This window comes from Hemiscyllium ocellatum, chromosome 3 (genome assembly GCF_020745735.1).
Source record: "Hemiscyllium ocellatum isolate sHemOce1 chromosome 3, sHemOce1.pat.X.cur, whole genome shotgun sequence".
Lineage (NCBI taxonomy): Eukaryota > Metazoa > Chordata > Chondrichthyes > Orectolobiformes > Hemiscylliidae > Hemiscyllium > Hemiscyllium ocellatum.
Genome location: NC_083403.1, coordinates 20790408 through 20807454, shown reverse-complemented (window position 1 = coordinate 20807454; position 17047 = coordinate 20790408). Strand labels below are relative to the sequence as shown.

General features: G+C 43.5%; 1 protein-coding gene across 3 annotated transcripts in view; it reads left to right on the top strand.

Annotated features, from left to right (window-relative positions):
- Positions 1-17047, top strand: part of anapc1 (anaphase promoting complex subunit 1) — a 221014-nt gene that overhangs the window by 202261 nt on the left and 1706 nt on the right. For all 3 annotated transcript variants that reach the window (XM_060848972.1, XM_060848952.1, XM_060848962.1), the window contains exon 47: positions 15204-15338. In XM_060848972.1, coding sequence (XP_060704955.1) covers positions 15204-15338 — 135 coding nt within the window. The remainder of the gene's footprint in view (positions 1-15203; positions 15339-17047) is intronic.

The following is a 17047-nucleotide window of genomic DNA, read 5'->3' as shown; positions in this document are numbered from 1 at the left end:
CAAATGGACAACCCTGTTGCACTCTTTCAAGTTCTCTCTGAAGTGTTTTCACTATAGTAACGTCGAACATTATCAAGAAATTGAAGAGGAAGTTTAAGAAAAGTGATCTTAAAACAAATGGTTTTGATATAGTAAAGAGAAGTTTTGCACTGGGACAAAAGTCAATAGCCAGAGGACATAAGGTAATTGTGAAAAGATGAACGAGACAAGAGAGGTCTTTTTTACACAGCACGTTGTGATGACCCAGAATTCATTGTCTCCAGGAGTGGTAGAAATAGATTGTGTAGTAACTTGTAAAAGGGGAAAGACTTGAAAGGAAGAGGAATTGAGGTGGGGGGGGTGGGGGGAAGCAAAGAGAAGCGAGACTAATTAAATTGCTTCATCGGAGAACCCATGCAGGAACAAAAAAACTGAATAACCTTCATTGCTGCGTGATTCTCATTCTTAATTATGCGCAAATTGTGGGGAAGGACAGAACTGGGCTCAGAAATGGCATCCTTTGCCCTTATCCAACCAGTTAACTCCTTTGAGGATGTGGATCAAAACAGACAGACGGCAACTTGTACTTGCTGAATTCTAGATCAGTAAGGAGGAGCTATCTAAAAAGGCAGTGCATGTTTCTGAACTGGAAAGAACTACAAATAATTCAATTACTAAAAGCGGAAGCGACAAACCACAAACTAGTTGTTTCTCTGTGGTGTATTTTTATGAATGTTGTACTTAACGCGGCAAGACAATGGAGCTAGGTAACACTAACAAACTGATAACCATTCTTGTCTCATAAACAAATAATCCTTACCCGATCTGCTTCTGTTGCATTGAAATAGCCTTTGTGTGGCTTCATGTGTAATTTGTGTACCCGGATAAAATACAAAACTGTTTGCCACAAGGAAAGGGATAATGTTCCTCATTATAATTTTCTACGAACATGAGTTTATTTGCATATCTTTTAAAATAGCTTTTTATAATAAATACATGGGAGGTGAAGCCCTCGTGGTATTATTGTGAGACTATTAATCCAGAAGCTCATCTAATGGTCTGGGGACCCAGGTTTGAATCCTGTTCCGGCAAATGATGAAATTTAAATTGAATAAAAGAAAATATGGAATTAAGAATCTACTGAAACCGTTGTCGATTGTCAGAAAAATGGATCTGGTTCACTAATGTCCTTCAGGGAGGAAAATCTGCCATCCTCACCTGGCTTACATGTGACTCCAGGCCCACAGCAAATGGGTGATTCTCAAATGCCCTCCAAATTAGCCTAGCAGGCCACTGCGTTGTATCAATTGCCACAAAATCTCAGCAAAGAAATGAAACTAGACGGATCACCTGGCATCGACCGAAACACCAGAAAAAACAACGCTGGACTTGGCCCTGTTGACCCTGCAGAGTCCCCTTTGACCTGGAAGCTAGTGCCAAAATTGGAAGAGCTGTCTCGCAGACTAGTCAAGCAGCAGTGAGACACAGTCATATTCAGATTCTAATTCATACATTTCAGGCAATGTTCCAGACACCACCACACCATTCCTGGATACATCCTGTCCCACTGGCAGGACAGATCTAGCAGAGGTGGTGGCACAGTGGTATACAGTTGGGAGCGAGTTGCACTGGGAGTCCTCAGCATTGACTCTGACTCCATGAAGTCTTATGGCTCAGGTTAAACATGGGCAAAGAAACCTGCTTACCTCATACTGTGCTCCCTTGGCTGTTGAAATGATACTCCTCCATTTGAAATTTTATGATTCTATAATAATTTCCAAGGATTGGAACATAACCCATTATTTAAGAAAAGAGGCAGAGAGCAAAAGCACTGAACCTGGCAAGAACGCAAAATGTACTGGGTGAGGGATTTCAAGAGTGACTCAGCAGCAGCACTACTGATCAAGCTGGTCGGGTCCGAAAGGACATTGTTGCTAGATTGGATCTGCAGCGAGTGGTGAGGGAAAGAACAAGAGGGAAAAATATACTTGATCTCATCCTTACCAGTCTGCTGGCTGGAGATGCATCTGTCCGTGACAATATCAGTAAGAGTGACCACAACACAATCCTTGTGGAGACAAAGTCCTACTTTCACAGTGAGAACACCCTCCATGTTGTGTGATACTATCACCAAGTAATTGGGACAAACCTTGAACAGTAATGAATCAGGGCTCTGATTCAATGATGAAGGGCTCTGGCCCGAAACGTCGAATTTCCTGTTCTTTGGATGCTGCCTAACCTGCTGTGCTTTAACCAGCAACACATTTTCAGCTCTGATCTCCAGCATCTGCAGACCTCACTTTTTACACAAACCTTGAACAGATCTAGCAACTCAAGACTGGACATCCATGAGGTGAAGTGGGCCATCAACAGCAGCAGAATAGTACTCCAGCACAATCTGTAACCTCATGGCCTAGTATATCCCCCACTCAACCATCACCATCAAGCCAGGGGATCAATCCTGGTTCAATGGAGAGTGCAGGAGGGCATGCCAGGACACCAAGTGCACTTAAAAATGAGGTGTCACACCACCTGTTTTGGTATTATCTGCTTTGGTATTACTAACCACACCTCCTATATTAACATCCAAATCATGTATATATTTGATGAAAAACAATGGACCTAGTATTGATCCTCGTGGCACACCACTGGTCGCAAGTCTTCATTCTGAAAAGCAACTGTCCACTACCACCACCCTCTGTTCCCTACTCTCAAGCCAATTTTGTATCCAAATGGCTAGTTCTACCTGGATTCCATGTGATCTAACTTTACTAATCATATCCCCTGAAAGAGTAGAAAAGTTCAATATCACATAAGTCCCAAATAAGTAGCAGCTGATCCCTGCACCTTAACTGACCAATTCCATTGCCTTCCATTGAATTGTGGAGAACCGAAACCTCAAAAGGATTGGAGATTCATATTTTACAATATGTAACTTTCATACCTACGTTGCTACAAGAATAAATATCTGTTTTCCCACCTTGACAATAAAATGATGTCAAAGATGAGTGGTACGAGGACCGAATCAGACAATGTCACTTGCCAGAGCAGAATTGAGACTATTACTGCAAAGCCAGTTTTCAAGGCTGTTTGAGTTTCGTGGCAGACATAACTTCGGCCAGCCAGCCCAAGTGTATGCCCGACTACCGGACAGGGATGAGATACTCTGTCAAAAGGTCTTTCAGAGTCTCCTCCACCGCAGTGCAACAGGAAGCCAGGGACGTGCCTTAGGCCAACCAACCTACAGAGCATGCTCAGACTGGGAAAACAGGAGGCTTGCAAGGAAGAGGGATTAAGGTAAAAGGTGATTTTAGCACAACACTCTCACTTCTGCACGGCTGATCAGTCCTTCACCAGGGGAAGAGCTGGGAAAGTACCTTGTTGTCCAAATTAGGGATAGTTTACTTCCATCATGATGTTGCTTTATCAAAAACATGCCTGGTTGCTATACAGTAATTTGAAAATAATATTTCAAAGCAACAACGGCATTTAACAAAGGCTGAACTCCTTTCCTTAAATTGACTGTCAGATATTCAATAACCAAAACAGGCCTTATGGGATTGAAAATTTCCTTAGGAGATAGAAAATGTGTTCTGGCTCAACAGCTTATCCCTTCCTCTAAATCGAAGTGCCTTCTTATCTTATCCCTCAACATAATCTACTCATATCCTCAATTTATCCATTAATCCAACCTACACAGTTCTGTGTCCCATCCCTTAGTGCAGCTCACTGTTTCCTGCACACCACCTTCCTACTTTTTCACCACATCATTGCACCTTTCCCCCAAAAACATATCTAATCTATCTCTTGCTCCTACTTCTACTATTGACAGCAACGCCCTCTTCGACATGATTATTGTACAAATCACTTACATTTTGAATGTAAACTTACCCTTGGACTCATACCCAATCTCTTCATTTTTAATTTTTCTCTCTCTGGGATTTGAACACTTCAGACAGCGTGCCACAGTTGAATAACCACTTAAATGATGCTGGTGCCAACTATAAGATTGGGTAGGAGAAAATACATGTTGGGAGAATTCTGTCACGTCAGTAAACTTTTACACTCCATTTCTCTATCTTTGGACTCAAAAGGCAATGATTTTGATGAGTTGGGCTGGAAAAGAGAGCCTTGAACTGCAATCTGACTGTACCTCAATGCTTAACACAGATTGCATTTCAGTGGCCTGTAACATGCCACTGCCAACTGATGTGTGACTGTTGTAAGTGGAACTGGTTACCGTAAAAGAGTGACTGCCTTGCAAGTTGCAATTTACAAGATTGCTGCTTTTGTTTTGGATGCCAGCTTGTAAACTTGCTACTGTCGAGCAGTGGCTGAGGCCTCATTGGATGGTGACACTCAAACCAGGTGATTCCCTTTTATTCTCAGGGAGAGAGAGAAAGAAAAACTGCAGGGAGGAGTTGTCTTGGGCAGTTACACAATGACTGGGACAGAGGGACAGTTGCATTGTATGATTTGCCTAACCTCTTGTATGCACATCTCAATATGGCTAGCAATCGACTGGTGCAGTGAGTGAAGTGATTAAGCAGCAGTGGGAATGCAGCCACCTATTTTGCTCTTAAACACCACGCCCCCAAACCCCCTACAGATTTCTATCCCAATAGATCTCAGCGGTATACTGCACAGATGATATTGTCATTGTACCTAAACACAGCAAGAGGATTTTCTCCAGCTTTTCAGGGCAGTTTGCCAAAAGATGGTCACCGTCAGTGTCGCTGTTAAACGCAAAAGAGATCAGTAGAGCACAGACTCTTCCAAACACTCATCCCAGGACACAGGAGTCAAAAAACAACTTGTACATGGCATTTCAATTGGGATTGATTTGTGACCCTGATGTTCGCACAATGGCAAACTAATGGAAGGATCTCTGATCTCCATCTGTGCTTCTATTGTCAGTTAGTTTTTGCCTGTTCTTTCCGCAAAGCCCCAGCTTTGTACATTTTGAAAACAAAATGCCTCTGACACTGTATATACTAAATGGCTGTGACCATTGTATATTATATGTACACGCTGTCTCAGCTGGTCAGTAGTCTTTTGAAGTGTGAATCATGGGTGTTGGAATTAGAGTCTTCAGATGTTTGTGAACCCTTTAATGCATTGTCAATAAAGAAATAACCGTGGTAATTATGCAGTTCTGGACAAGCAAGCACCAAAAAAAAATGAGGTGTCAACTTAGTGAAGCTACCAAACAGGATTACTTGCATGCCAAACAGCAGAAGCAGGAAATGATTGACAGAGCTAAGTGATCCCACAACCAACAGATCAAATCTGAACTGTGCAGTCCTGCAAAATCCAGTTGTGAATGGTGATCGATAGTTAAACAATTCGCTGGATGAGGAGGCTTCACAAATATACCCATCCTCAATGATTAAAGAGCCCAGTATATCATTGCAAAAGATAAGACTGCAGATAAGACTCTCAGCAGTCTTCAGCCAGAAGTGCTGATTGGATGATCCATCTTGGCCTCCTCCAGTGCTCCCCCTTATCAGACACCAGTCTTCAGCCAATTCGATTCAAATATCTGATATCGCGAAATGGTTGGAGACAGGGTACTGCAATGGTTATGCACCCTGATATCATTCCGGCTGTAGTACTGAAGGCCTGTGCTCCAGGGCTTGCCACTCCTCTCATCAAGCTGTTCCAGGCATCTACCTAACAATTGCCCAGGTGTGTCCCCTATACTGAAAGCAGGACAAATCCAACCCAGCCAATTACCACCCCATCAGTCTTCTCTCAATCATGAGTAAAGTGATGGAAGGTGTCATCAACAGTGCTATCAAGTGCTTAACAATAACCTGCTCAGTGACACCCAGTTTAGGTTCCATCAGAGCCACTCCGCTCTTGACCTCATTACAGCCTTGGTTCAAACATGGACAAAAAAGCTGCATTTGACCAAGAGTGGCATTAAGGAGACCTAGCAAAATTGGAGTCATGTCTAGAACATGGAGTCATCTCTAGCAGGTGCTGGAGCTCAGAGTCGAGAGTGTGGTGCTGAAAAAACACAACAGGTCAGGCAGCGTCCAAGGAGTAGGAGAATCGACGTTTCAGGCATAAGCCCTTCAACAGCACCTGAATTGGTCATGGTTATTGGAGGTCAGTCATCTCAGCTCCAGGACATCTGTGCAGGAGTTCCTCAGGGTTGTCTCCTAGGCCCAACCATCTTCAGCTGCTTCATCAATGACCTTTCTTTCATCATAAGGTCAGAAGTAGGGATGTTTGTCAATGATTAGACAATGTTCAGCACCATTCACGAATCCTCAGATGGTACAAGATAATACATGGCTTGGAAAGGGTGGACGCTAGGAAATTGTTTCCGTTAGGCGAGGAGACTAGGACCCGTGGACACAGCCTTAGAATTAGAGGGGGTCAATTCAGAACAGAAATGCGGAGACATTTCTTCAGCCAGAGAGTGGTGGGCCTGTGGAATTCATTGCCACAGAGTGCAGTGGAGGCTGGGACGCTAAATGTCTTCAAGGCCGAGATTGATAGATTCTTGTTGTCTCGAGGAATTAAGGGCTACGGGGAGAACGCTGGTAAGTGGAGTTGAAATGTCCATCAGCCATGATTGAATGGCGGAGTGGACTCGATGGGCCGAATGGCCTTACTTCCACTCCTATGTCTTATGGTCTTATGTTCAAAGGTAACAAGGTTTGGACAATATCCAGGCTTGGGCTGGCAAGTAACATTCATGCAATTGCCACAAATGCCAGGAAATTACCATCTCCAGTAAGAGACAGTCTTATCACTGCTCCTTGACATTCAATAGTGTTACCATCAATGAATTCCCCCACCATCAACACTCTTGGGGGTTACCATTGACCAGAAACTCAACTGGACTTTCCACATAAACGCAGTGGCTACAAGAATAAGTCAGAGGTTAGGAATACTGACATGAGTAACTCCTGACTCCCCAAAGGCTCAACAGAATATTCCTTCCTTGTCTGGATGGGTGCAGCTCCAACAAAACTCAAGAAGCTTGACGCCATCCAGGACAAAACAATCCATTTGACTGGCACTACATCCACAAGCATCCACTCCCCTTCACCACCAACACTCAGTACACACTGCTGCTACTGTCTACCATGCTGCACTGCTGTGTGCTTTCTTTTCTGGAGCAATTCACCAAGGTCATTTGACAGTACCTTCCAAACCCACAATCACATCCATCTACAAAGACAAGGGCAATCACATGGGAACACCACCACCTGCAAGTTCCCATCCAAATCAATCATCATCTCGACTTTTAAATATATTGCTGTCATTTCACTGTCGCTGGGTTTAAAATCCTGGAATTCGCTCCCTAAGGGCATTGTGGGTCTACCTACAGCATATAGACTGCATCAGTTCAAGAAGCTAGCTCACTACCACCTTCTCAAGGACAACTCGCGACAGGCAATAAATGCTGGCCAGCTGGCTATGCCCATGTCCCACAAATGAGTAACAAAAGAACTAAGTTGATCACTTAGGGCATACATATCTGAAGAGCAAGATGCAATGGCAAAAATCAGGAGATGCTTGAATGACCAGGGTTGGAGTAACGTACTGGTCTGACTGCACAGTCAAGATGGAGGATGTGCCAGAGATAGTGACTCGTTGAATTACTTAGTGGAAAAATTGTTGCTCCTTGTTTTAAATGGAGGGATGGAGGATCATTAGCCTGGATGGCTGATTTGTGATGCAAAGTGATGTCAGCAGCATGGGTTCAATTCCCACACTGGGCAATGTAACCATGAAGGACCGTCTTTTTCAACCTCACCTTTCATTTGAGGCGTGTAAATGCTCAGGTTAAATCACCACCACTTGTCTGTCTGTGATGATGAGCCCTCTGATTTGGGGAGACTTTACCTTGTTTTCAATCAAGTTTCGATTTCAAAATTTTGTCCCTCTGTTTCTCCGTAAATGCTGCCAGACCCGCTGAGCTTTTCCAGCTTTTTCTCTCTTCTCTGTGGTTATTCATGAATTATCGGTTAAATTTTTATAGTGTGCAGGGTTTACCCTTCTGACAACAGAGGCAGTCACTTAATCGAATTCCTTTGCCCATCAGCAGCTATTTAACCCCAACTCGAACCAGTCTGTTGCCTATAGCATGACATGTGATGTTTTTGATTGGTCTAACCAGTTCAGCCTCTCAGTGTATTGACAAAGGAAAACTGAACAATAAATTTGCTTCTCATGGTCTCTAACTGCAAGGTGTGCTGTCTCAATGTGAGCTGAGCCACCTGAATGCAAATATAGAAGTAGAAGTAGGCCTCACAACTCTGCTCTTCAATAAGATCACATTATGATCTTAACCACCGCCCCCCCCTCACATAGCCTTCAACTCCACTGTTTGACAACGAATCTATCCAACTCTGTCTTCTATCAAAAAATAATACCCGCACACACATTGAGGGAAGTTATTTCATTCACAATTCTTTTCTGTCAGAAAGATAAAACCGGACCTCAGCTTAAAAGATGGACTGCTTCAAAGCAGGATCTCCCACCGAAAGTGCATTGTCTAACCTGACAATGTCTAAAATCTCATACATTGATAAAACCTTTTCTACGGACAAAGACTGCAATGGAATCTGGATTCTGCATTTTAATCAGTAGTCTACCTCCTAACTAATTAAAGGATTCAACAAGGGCAGCTAGTTTTAAAGTTGTTAACTTTATGCTTATAAATACCGTGTCTTATGCCTCCCTATCATAACGCACCTGAGGAAGGAGTGGCACTCTGAAAGCTTGCAATTTCAAATCAACCTGTTGGACCTGGTGTCGTTTGATTTTTGACCTTGTCTACTCCAGTCCAACTCTGGCATCTCCATGCCATTCAAAATATTCAGTGATCCCATCTCCAATGCCTTCTGAGACTGAGCGTTCCAAAGTCACATGACTATCTGACAAATGAAAGGGGTTCTTGTTCTAGAATGGTAATTCCTAATTTTAAAACTATGCCCCCTGGTTCTGGACTCTCAAACATCCTTCCCTTTATCCACTTCGAGACACCATTTGAGATCTTATACCCTTCAATCAAGTCGACTCTCCTCTCCAGAACACCAGCGAAACTAATAACAATGTTCCTTCAGAGCTCTACAGATGCTGGGAGGTTTCAGATGCTTCCAGAAGCTGCTGCTGAGCACAGACCTTCGAGTTCTATGGGAACACATATCAGAAGGAACATTAGAAACAAGTCAAGCTTTCCTCCTAAGACAAACTGCTCATTCCAGATACCAGTCTAGTGAGCCTCCAGTGAAATCACCTCTGACACACTTTGCATGCAGCTTCCCTGGAACCCCCAAACTCTGAACGAATTGTATGTTTTCACCGGCTCCCTCCTCAGGAACCATTTCTAGAGAAGCAGCGAAGCAGTGATCTCTCAGAATATCTCAGAATCCAACAGGAAACTCTGTTCCAACGATTTCTATACTATGGCTGAAGCTGAAAGTCAGACAAATGTTCACGGGAATTGGATTGGAGCGGTCAAATACAGCCAAGCATCAGTTTCACTGTAGGTCCAACCTTTCAGTACAAGAGATGGAAATCTGATAGATTCCAAGCCACACTGGTCAGATGTGCCAATGGCTGACAATTCAACATCAGTTGTTAGCGTGTTCTAAAAGCACTGGGTTCAGCAGGACCAATGTTGCTGGCGGTTAGGAGACTGGAGGCCCTCAAAATGACTAAGACAGCTCTTCTTACTGCTCTCAGTATGATCCACATGTTGCCCCATATTGGAAAGAATGCTAGCAATAGGAGCCCAGAGGCTTTTACAGTACCAGCTCATGATGCCAAGCCACCGCTATGTGAGAGGACCTCAACAATGCTATTTTACAAACCATCTGCCAAAGGCGCAACACTTAGAAAGTTGGTGCTTCCAAATAAACCTGTTGGACTATAACCTGGTGTTGCGTGGTTTTTAACTTTGTCCACCCCAATCCAACAACACCACCTCCACATAATTTTTTAAACGGCCATCTCTTCAGTGTACAGGCTTTTGACTTACTGTTGCAAAGTTTGTGGATGTGCTATCGTTTGTTGGGACGGAGTCTTGGTAACTTGTTGTGACTGCATTCAGACCAAGAGTGGTTTTCAGACCTATCTGCAGAAAGACTGCTGTGGTGATGGGGTCTGTTGACTGGGAGCTGGAGCTAAGGCTCAGACTGCAAGTAGAGAGAGGCTGTCCATAGAAGCCCATATACACGGAGAGTTTTCAGGAAACTCTTCTCCTACCTCCACCTCAGCCAGGAACAATGACTGTGCTGCATGCTGTTCACCCAGGATGTGGTGACAGAAGTGTGCCACCTCCCTCTACAGGACCTGTGGCTTCACAACAGCACGAGGACAGTGACACTGTGGCCCTCAGGTTTACCATTCCTCTCAGCTTCTATTCTACTCAGTTTTCCCAGGTGAGAGCAAGCAACGTTACAAATATACCCCTGCAAGCTGACTTGTTGATCCATCCAGGCAGTAGTGAGGCACCATGTTTTCAAGGAAAGGAGAGTTCTCCTTTGCCTATATAGGGAGAGTAGCAAGAGGGCATGTGGTTTTGTTAAGATAACAGGGTTCCCAATAATGCAGAGAGTTATTAATTGTACATAACTTTCTGTAAGTTTATTTATGGGATGTGGGCATCGATGGCTGGGGCCAGCATTTATTGCCTGCCCCTAGTTACCCTTGAGAAGTGGTGATGAGCTGCCTTCTTGAACCGCTGTAGTCAATCTGCTGTGGCTAGATCCACAATGCACTTAGGGAGGGAATGCTCAGATTTTGATGTGGTGATGATGACAGAATTGCGATATATTTCCAAGTCAGCGTGATGAGTGACCTTGAAGGGAAATTGCAAGTGGTGGTGTTCCTTTGTATTTGCTTTCCTTGTCTTTCTCAATGGAGGTAGTTATCATGTCGGTGAACTTTTGCACGGGTCTTGTAGATGGTACACACTGCTGCTGCTGAGTGTCAGTGGGGGTGAGAGTGAACATTTGTGGATCTGGTGCCAGTGAAGTGGGCTACTATGCCCTGGATGGTGTCAAACTTCTTGAGTGTTGTTGGAGCTGCACCCATCCGGGCAAGTGGGGAGTATTTCCATCGCACTCCTGACTTGTACCTTGTAGATGATGGACAGGTTTTAGGGAGTTGGGGTGAGTTACTCGCTGCAGAAGTCCTAGCCTTTGACCCCTCTGCACCCCTATATGTAGATCAGGAGAGTTACAGGAATTGGAAAGGATTCTTTCTAATAAAGTGCAGTCCAAATCACCCGTGCTGGTATCAGCCATGACTCTGTGAACTGTTTTGCTGTATGCAGTAGCTAACTGCTTGGTGGGAAGTGATATGGTGAGAGATGGTGGTGTCAGTGTCATTGCAGAGTAATGTCGAGGTCCAGACTAATGCTATGGGGATAGGGGTTCAAAACCTGATATGGTAGTTGGTGTAATTTTGCTGGTCAGGTGGGCTGGACAGTAGAGAATGGGGTTTCATCCTGAAAAACAATGTGGAGGCGCATTTTGGGAAGTTTAAAAAGGCAAGGGAGTATGCTTAGGGTGACATGGTGGCTCAGTAGTTAGCATTGCTGCCTCACAGCGCCAGGGACCCAGGTTCGATTCCAGCCTCAGGCAACTGTGTGGAGTTTGCACATTCTCCTCGTGTCTGTGTGGGTTTCCTCCGGGTGCTCCAGTTTCCTCCCACAATCCAAAAATGTGTCAGGTGAATTGGCCATGCTAAATTGCCCATTGTGTGAGGTGCATTAGTCAGAGGGAAATGGTTCAGGATGCGTTACTCCTCGGAGGGTCGGTGTGGACTTGTTGGGCCAAAGGGCCTGTTTCCATACTGTAGGGAATTGAAGAAAATAGGACCCCGGAATTTATATAGGATGAGAGGGAACTTGGTGTACATGTTCATAGATTTGAAGGCAACAGGGCAAGTTAGACAAGGTTAAGAAGTCATGTGGGACAGTGTTTGCTGCCTCAGGAAGAAGAGATCACAGAAGGAGATGTTTAACGCTGCTTCACTCTTGATGAGCTGTCTGTGAGCACTTATCGAGACCTGGGTTCCTGAGGATGCCAAACCTTCACCATCATTGCTCAACGGTTCCCCATTTTGCCATTCATTGGCACTGTCCCAACACAACATCCCCTTAGCCAAAGTCCTGCAGTAAAAGCTGTGGATGATAACTCCTTCTGTAGCTATTTTATCAACTAACCCATCCAGAAATACGGTAAAAAGAAAATACCATTCCACAAGCGGTTTGGCTTTCCTGCTCCTACACACTGCAGGCACCTGCAGCCTGCCTGGTGCAAGCCTGTTGATTTTGAGCAGCTCTGGCTCCTGAGAGTTTAGGTTCAGTCTGCAGGACCTCTTGCTGAGGTGGCTGAGCTCTCCACTATCCTGTGAGGTACGTGCAGGGCCAGGATCTGAACTGTTGGCTGAGAGCATAAGAAGAAATCAAAATGCTTCTACCTCCGAGGTCTGTGATCACTCCTGTCCTTCCTTATGAGACTGCGCTGACCTGTCAGCTAGCATTTCCCAGATATCTGAAATCCAAAGATGATCAGAAAGGGAGAACTTCGGTGAGGGAAGTTGTCTGAGATGAGAAATGAGAGGTTCTGCAGCTTGTAAAAGTGCGATTGGAATCATCGAGATCCACAGCATAGAAGAAGGCCCTTTGATCCATCACGTTTGTACTGCGAAAAACAACCACCTGGCTATTCAAATCCCATTTTTCTGTACGTGGCCCATAGCCGTGTAAGCCTTGTCCATAGGGTGAGGTAGAATTAGAGAATGGCAAGCAGGAGGAATTTACTGGCATCCTGAATGTTGCCAAACCCAGCAGCCTTAGTGACAGCTATCCTCGTCATGCAGAGTGTATCATCCTCTCAAGTGACCCAGGCTTGTCTGTTAGCAATGAGAGCTGGATGTGAGGATGGCATCATTGGTGGGTGCGTAATGGTGAGATCGAGCATCTGAATGTTAGGCCTGAATTCTGTTTGCAAAGGACACTCCTGCTGGCTGAGCGAAGGGAGCATCTGCAGCACTAAAGGTTCATGGACCAGTGCCTAGGAGGCAAATTTGCTGACCTTGACCACTCACTTGAGATCATGAATCCATCTGCAGCTCCATGGCCAGGTTCTCAACAAGTTGACCACCTGGTCCTTTTGGGGGCTATTCCTGCAGAAACATGATCTCCTAGAGGTACAGCCTGGCTGGAGCAGAAGCTCAACGCTCACACAGCCAGCAGCATGGCTCCTATTCAACTCAGCCTGCAATCATTCAAATGAAGAGTTCACACCAAGTATTATGATGAAAGCTGTCTGTTTGTATGAATGTCAATGTTTTGTGGAGTTTGGATTTTACATTAGTGACGAATGGGTGTTAGTTTGTGAAGGAGTTTGAAAGTTAATTAGGTCAGTCTTTCTAGAGCTTCATGCCAGTATGTGTCAGGGAACAAGAACGCATGGAATGCTAATAATGTTTGTACCATGGGGTTTTATGAAGAGGGAGAGAGAGAATATTTAAATCATTAGGTGGAGCAAAATCTAATGAGAAAGTTGCTTTTTAATATAGCTCAACAGCTTTAGAGCAGTGTGCAGGAAGCCTGAAGGTCACAGGCACGCATAGTGTCTACTGAAAAATGGAGATTGTTCAGAGCAGTTGAGGAAATAAGTTATCTTTGTGAAAACATGTAATTTGTGAATGTGGAAATATTTGATTCGATAGTGTGGGGAGTAGATGGTATTTTGATCTGTGTCTTGAAGCCTTTCGGTCTGTGTTATATTTAGCTCGCTTTGTGTGTTTTATTTTATTTCACTTTCTTTTGTTGTAATGACCTTCTGTTTTATTGTTCAATCCAAGTCTGCAGTCTGCTCTGCTTATCTTTCAGTGAAAGACCACCATGGCAGATAAAACTGAATTAAAAATATGATCTGGCAAGCTAGGTTTCATAAAAAAAAACCAAAAGAACTGTGGATGCTGGAAATCCAGATCAAAAATAGAAAATCTCAAGTCTGGCAGCTTGGTCATAGAGTCATACAGCACGGAAACAGACCCTTCAGTCCAACCAGTCAACGACAATCATATTCCCAACTGCTTGCACTTGACCCAAATCCCTCCAAACGCTTCATATTCACATACTTATTTGGAGAGTTAACTCCAGTGACTCTCTCCAACCTTCTGAAGAAGAACTGTTGAGATTTTCCAGCAATTTCTGTGTCCGTTTGAGCTAGATTTCATTCTTGGATCTGCATTACCCAATAGTGACATCAGCCAGGGTCAGAACACTCTGCATGCCTCCATGTAGTCCAGTGTAAACTGATCATGAATTACGTCCTCAACTCAAAAATGAGAATGGTCAAGTTTATAACTCATGGCATCTGGGAAAAAAATGGGAAAGAAGAGAAGCACAGGAAAAAGAAAGGCCTATACATAGATTTTAAAAGGGCAGGGAAATGATATGGGTCAAAAAGGATGGCGCTGGAAAAGCACAGCAGGTACCTGAGGAGATGGGGAGTCATTTTTTCCGGCATGAGCCCTTCATCCCTGATTAAGGCCTTTTGCCCGAAATGTTGACTCTCCTCCTTGGATGCTGCCTGACTTGCTGTGCTTTTCCAGCACCACCCTTTTCAACTCTGACTCTCCAGTATCTGCCGTCCTTACTTTCTCCCAGGAAAGTGATATGGTCAGGTTATTACCACCTTGTCTGGGTGCACAACTAAACAGGATGAACCTTATTTGTTGATGCAAGAAGTAAATTATCATGAATATTAGATAGTTTTAGATAGTTCTAAGAACCCAGATGGTTAACTTGCGTACTTTGATCTGTTCCGGCCAATATTTACCACCAATTCAACACTGGAATGTGTGACCGCTCAATATTTTCTGGCAAAGTCAACTGCCAAATCAGTTATAAAGAAAATTATTCATGAAGGCACCCACAATTCACTGCTTGGAGCAACTTAGAATGGATTGCAAATTGCCGTCGTCATCTTATGAAGAGAAGCATTGAGGTGTCATTAGAAATTAACTGTTGAAATGAGGGTGCAGAGATGGGAAGTTTGAAAACATCATTCAAGTGGTCCAGAGGAAAAAAAAACTTGCTGTGTTCTATAACAAGAATAAATGGAAACCATGTGATACTCACGATAAAAAAAATGTTAAGCAGTTACAGAAGTGCAATGTGTAGTTGTGAATTAAAGAGCCTTGTATTTTTTCTCCCCAAACTTTCCTTTTAGCGTCAGGTGATGTTCTGTTGCATTCCTATCTAAGTGGTCAGCCTGTGGCGGAATCGAAAATCAGCATGCTGGCTTGTTTCCTGGTCTATCATTCAGTGCCTACACTTCAACAAATAGCAGCTACAGGAATTGAAGGTAAATCTTGAATTCAAGTCTGATTTGGAATGTGATGCTTGAAAGAGTTGGTAAAAGAGATTCAACAGTAACATTCGGAATGGAGTTAGGTGAATAATTGAAAAGAAAATATCTCCAGAATCTGTGGGGTGGGGCAAATATGATGGAGTGTAACTAGTTGGAATTCTTTTTTAGATGATCAGAAGCACAAATATATTTTCTTTGCTGTATTTTTCCCTCTGACTCTTAAGTCATTTCCAGGCTGTATAATAAGAATTAGATGATGAATACTTGAGGAATTATGAAGAAACCATATGTGCAGATTAAAACTAGGAATGTATTGGAATTCAGCAGTACATCTGCCAACACCCTGAGACTGAGACAGAGAGAGAGAGAGAGAGAGAGAGTTCTATATCATTGTTTAAATTCATGAAGAGTTTCAAAAATAGTTAACATTTGCTAATGATCGGCAGATTAGTAACCAAACAGGGCAGAATGTAAGTTGATTGGCACAAAAACCAAAGACAACTTGAAAAGCATTTGAACACAATGAATAGTTAAGTTTTGGAAGATACTTCCTAATAGGAGTAGGATAGATCCAGACTCAATCACAGCTTTCTCAAAAGAATTGGATGAATACTTGGAAGATATGAAGAAGTAATGGGAGTGAGACTGACTGGATTGTACTTCAAAAAAGTGGTGCAAATTTGACTATTCTAAGGTTCTATGATTTCAGGTAGATACAGATTTTATCTGAATTCTGAGAGTCTGTACTACAGCATTGACTGGCTGCCTCTTTTCAGATGCTCATTAGCCTGCAATAGCTCCTTATTGACTTATTACCTGGGCGCCTTTATTCAAGAAAATACAAGGATGGCTTTCTTTAAACGTAAAGCACCAATTGCATTTTGCATATTAAACCTGGAGTTACATATGTACCAGCCCTTTTGTGATGTGTCTGTCAAAGTGTTGGAGCCTTTGTGTTTCTGAGTCAATGTCTGGATCAGTTCCCAGGGGTCATTCCATTGAATCAGCATTTTCTGCTTCAATATGGAGACCAGGGAGTAGTCACTGCTGTGACATTGACCGTTTCCTGTCTGTTCCCAAACTGTGAACTCCATATTTTAAAGAGGCCACTTCATGGACGCCTTCATCCACACTATTTGTCTATCGGCCAATCAAATTAACTAGTGACTTATCTTCTTGCTGTTTGAAGAAGATCTTGCTGTGTTATAATTGGCTGTCATTTTCCGCTGCATTACACCAGTGATCCCATTTCAAAATTATTTTGGAATCCCCTGAGATTATGTAATGATGTGGAGGTGCCAGTGTTGGACTGGTGTAGACGTAGTCAGAAGTCACACAACACCAGTTCCTTTGTCAGGTGAAGTGCTTCTCTTGGCAAAAGAGCAGTGCTCCAAAAACTTGAGGTGTAGTGGACAGCGAAGAGGGTTACCTCAGATTACAACAGGATCTGGATCAGATGGGCCAATGGGCTGAGAAATGGCAAATGGAGTTTAATTCAGATAAATGCGAGGTGCTGCATTTTGGGAAAGCAAATCTTAGCAGGAATTATACACTTAATGGTAAGGTCCTAGGGAGTGTTGCTGAACAAAGAGACCTTGGAGTGCAGGTTCATAGCACCTTGCAAGTGGAGTCGCAGGTAGATAGGATAGTGAAGAAGGCGTTTGGTATGCTTTCCTTTATTGGTCAGAGTATTGAGTACAGGA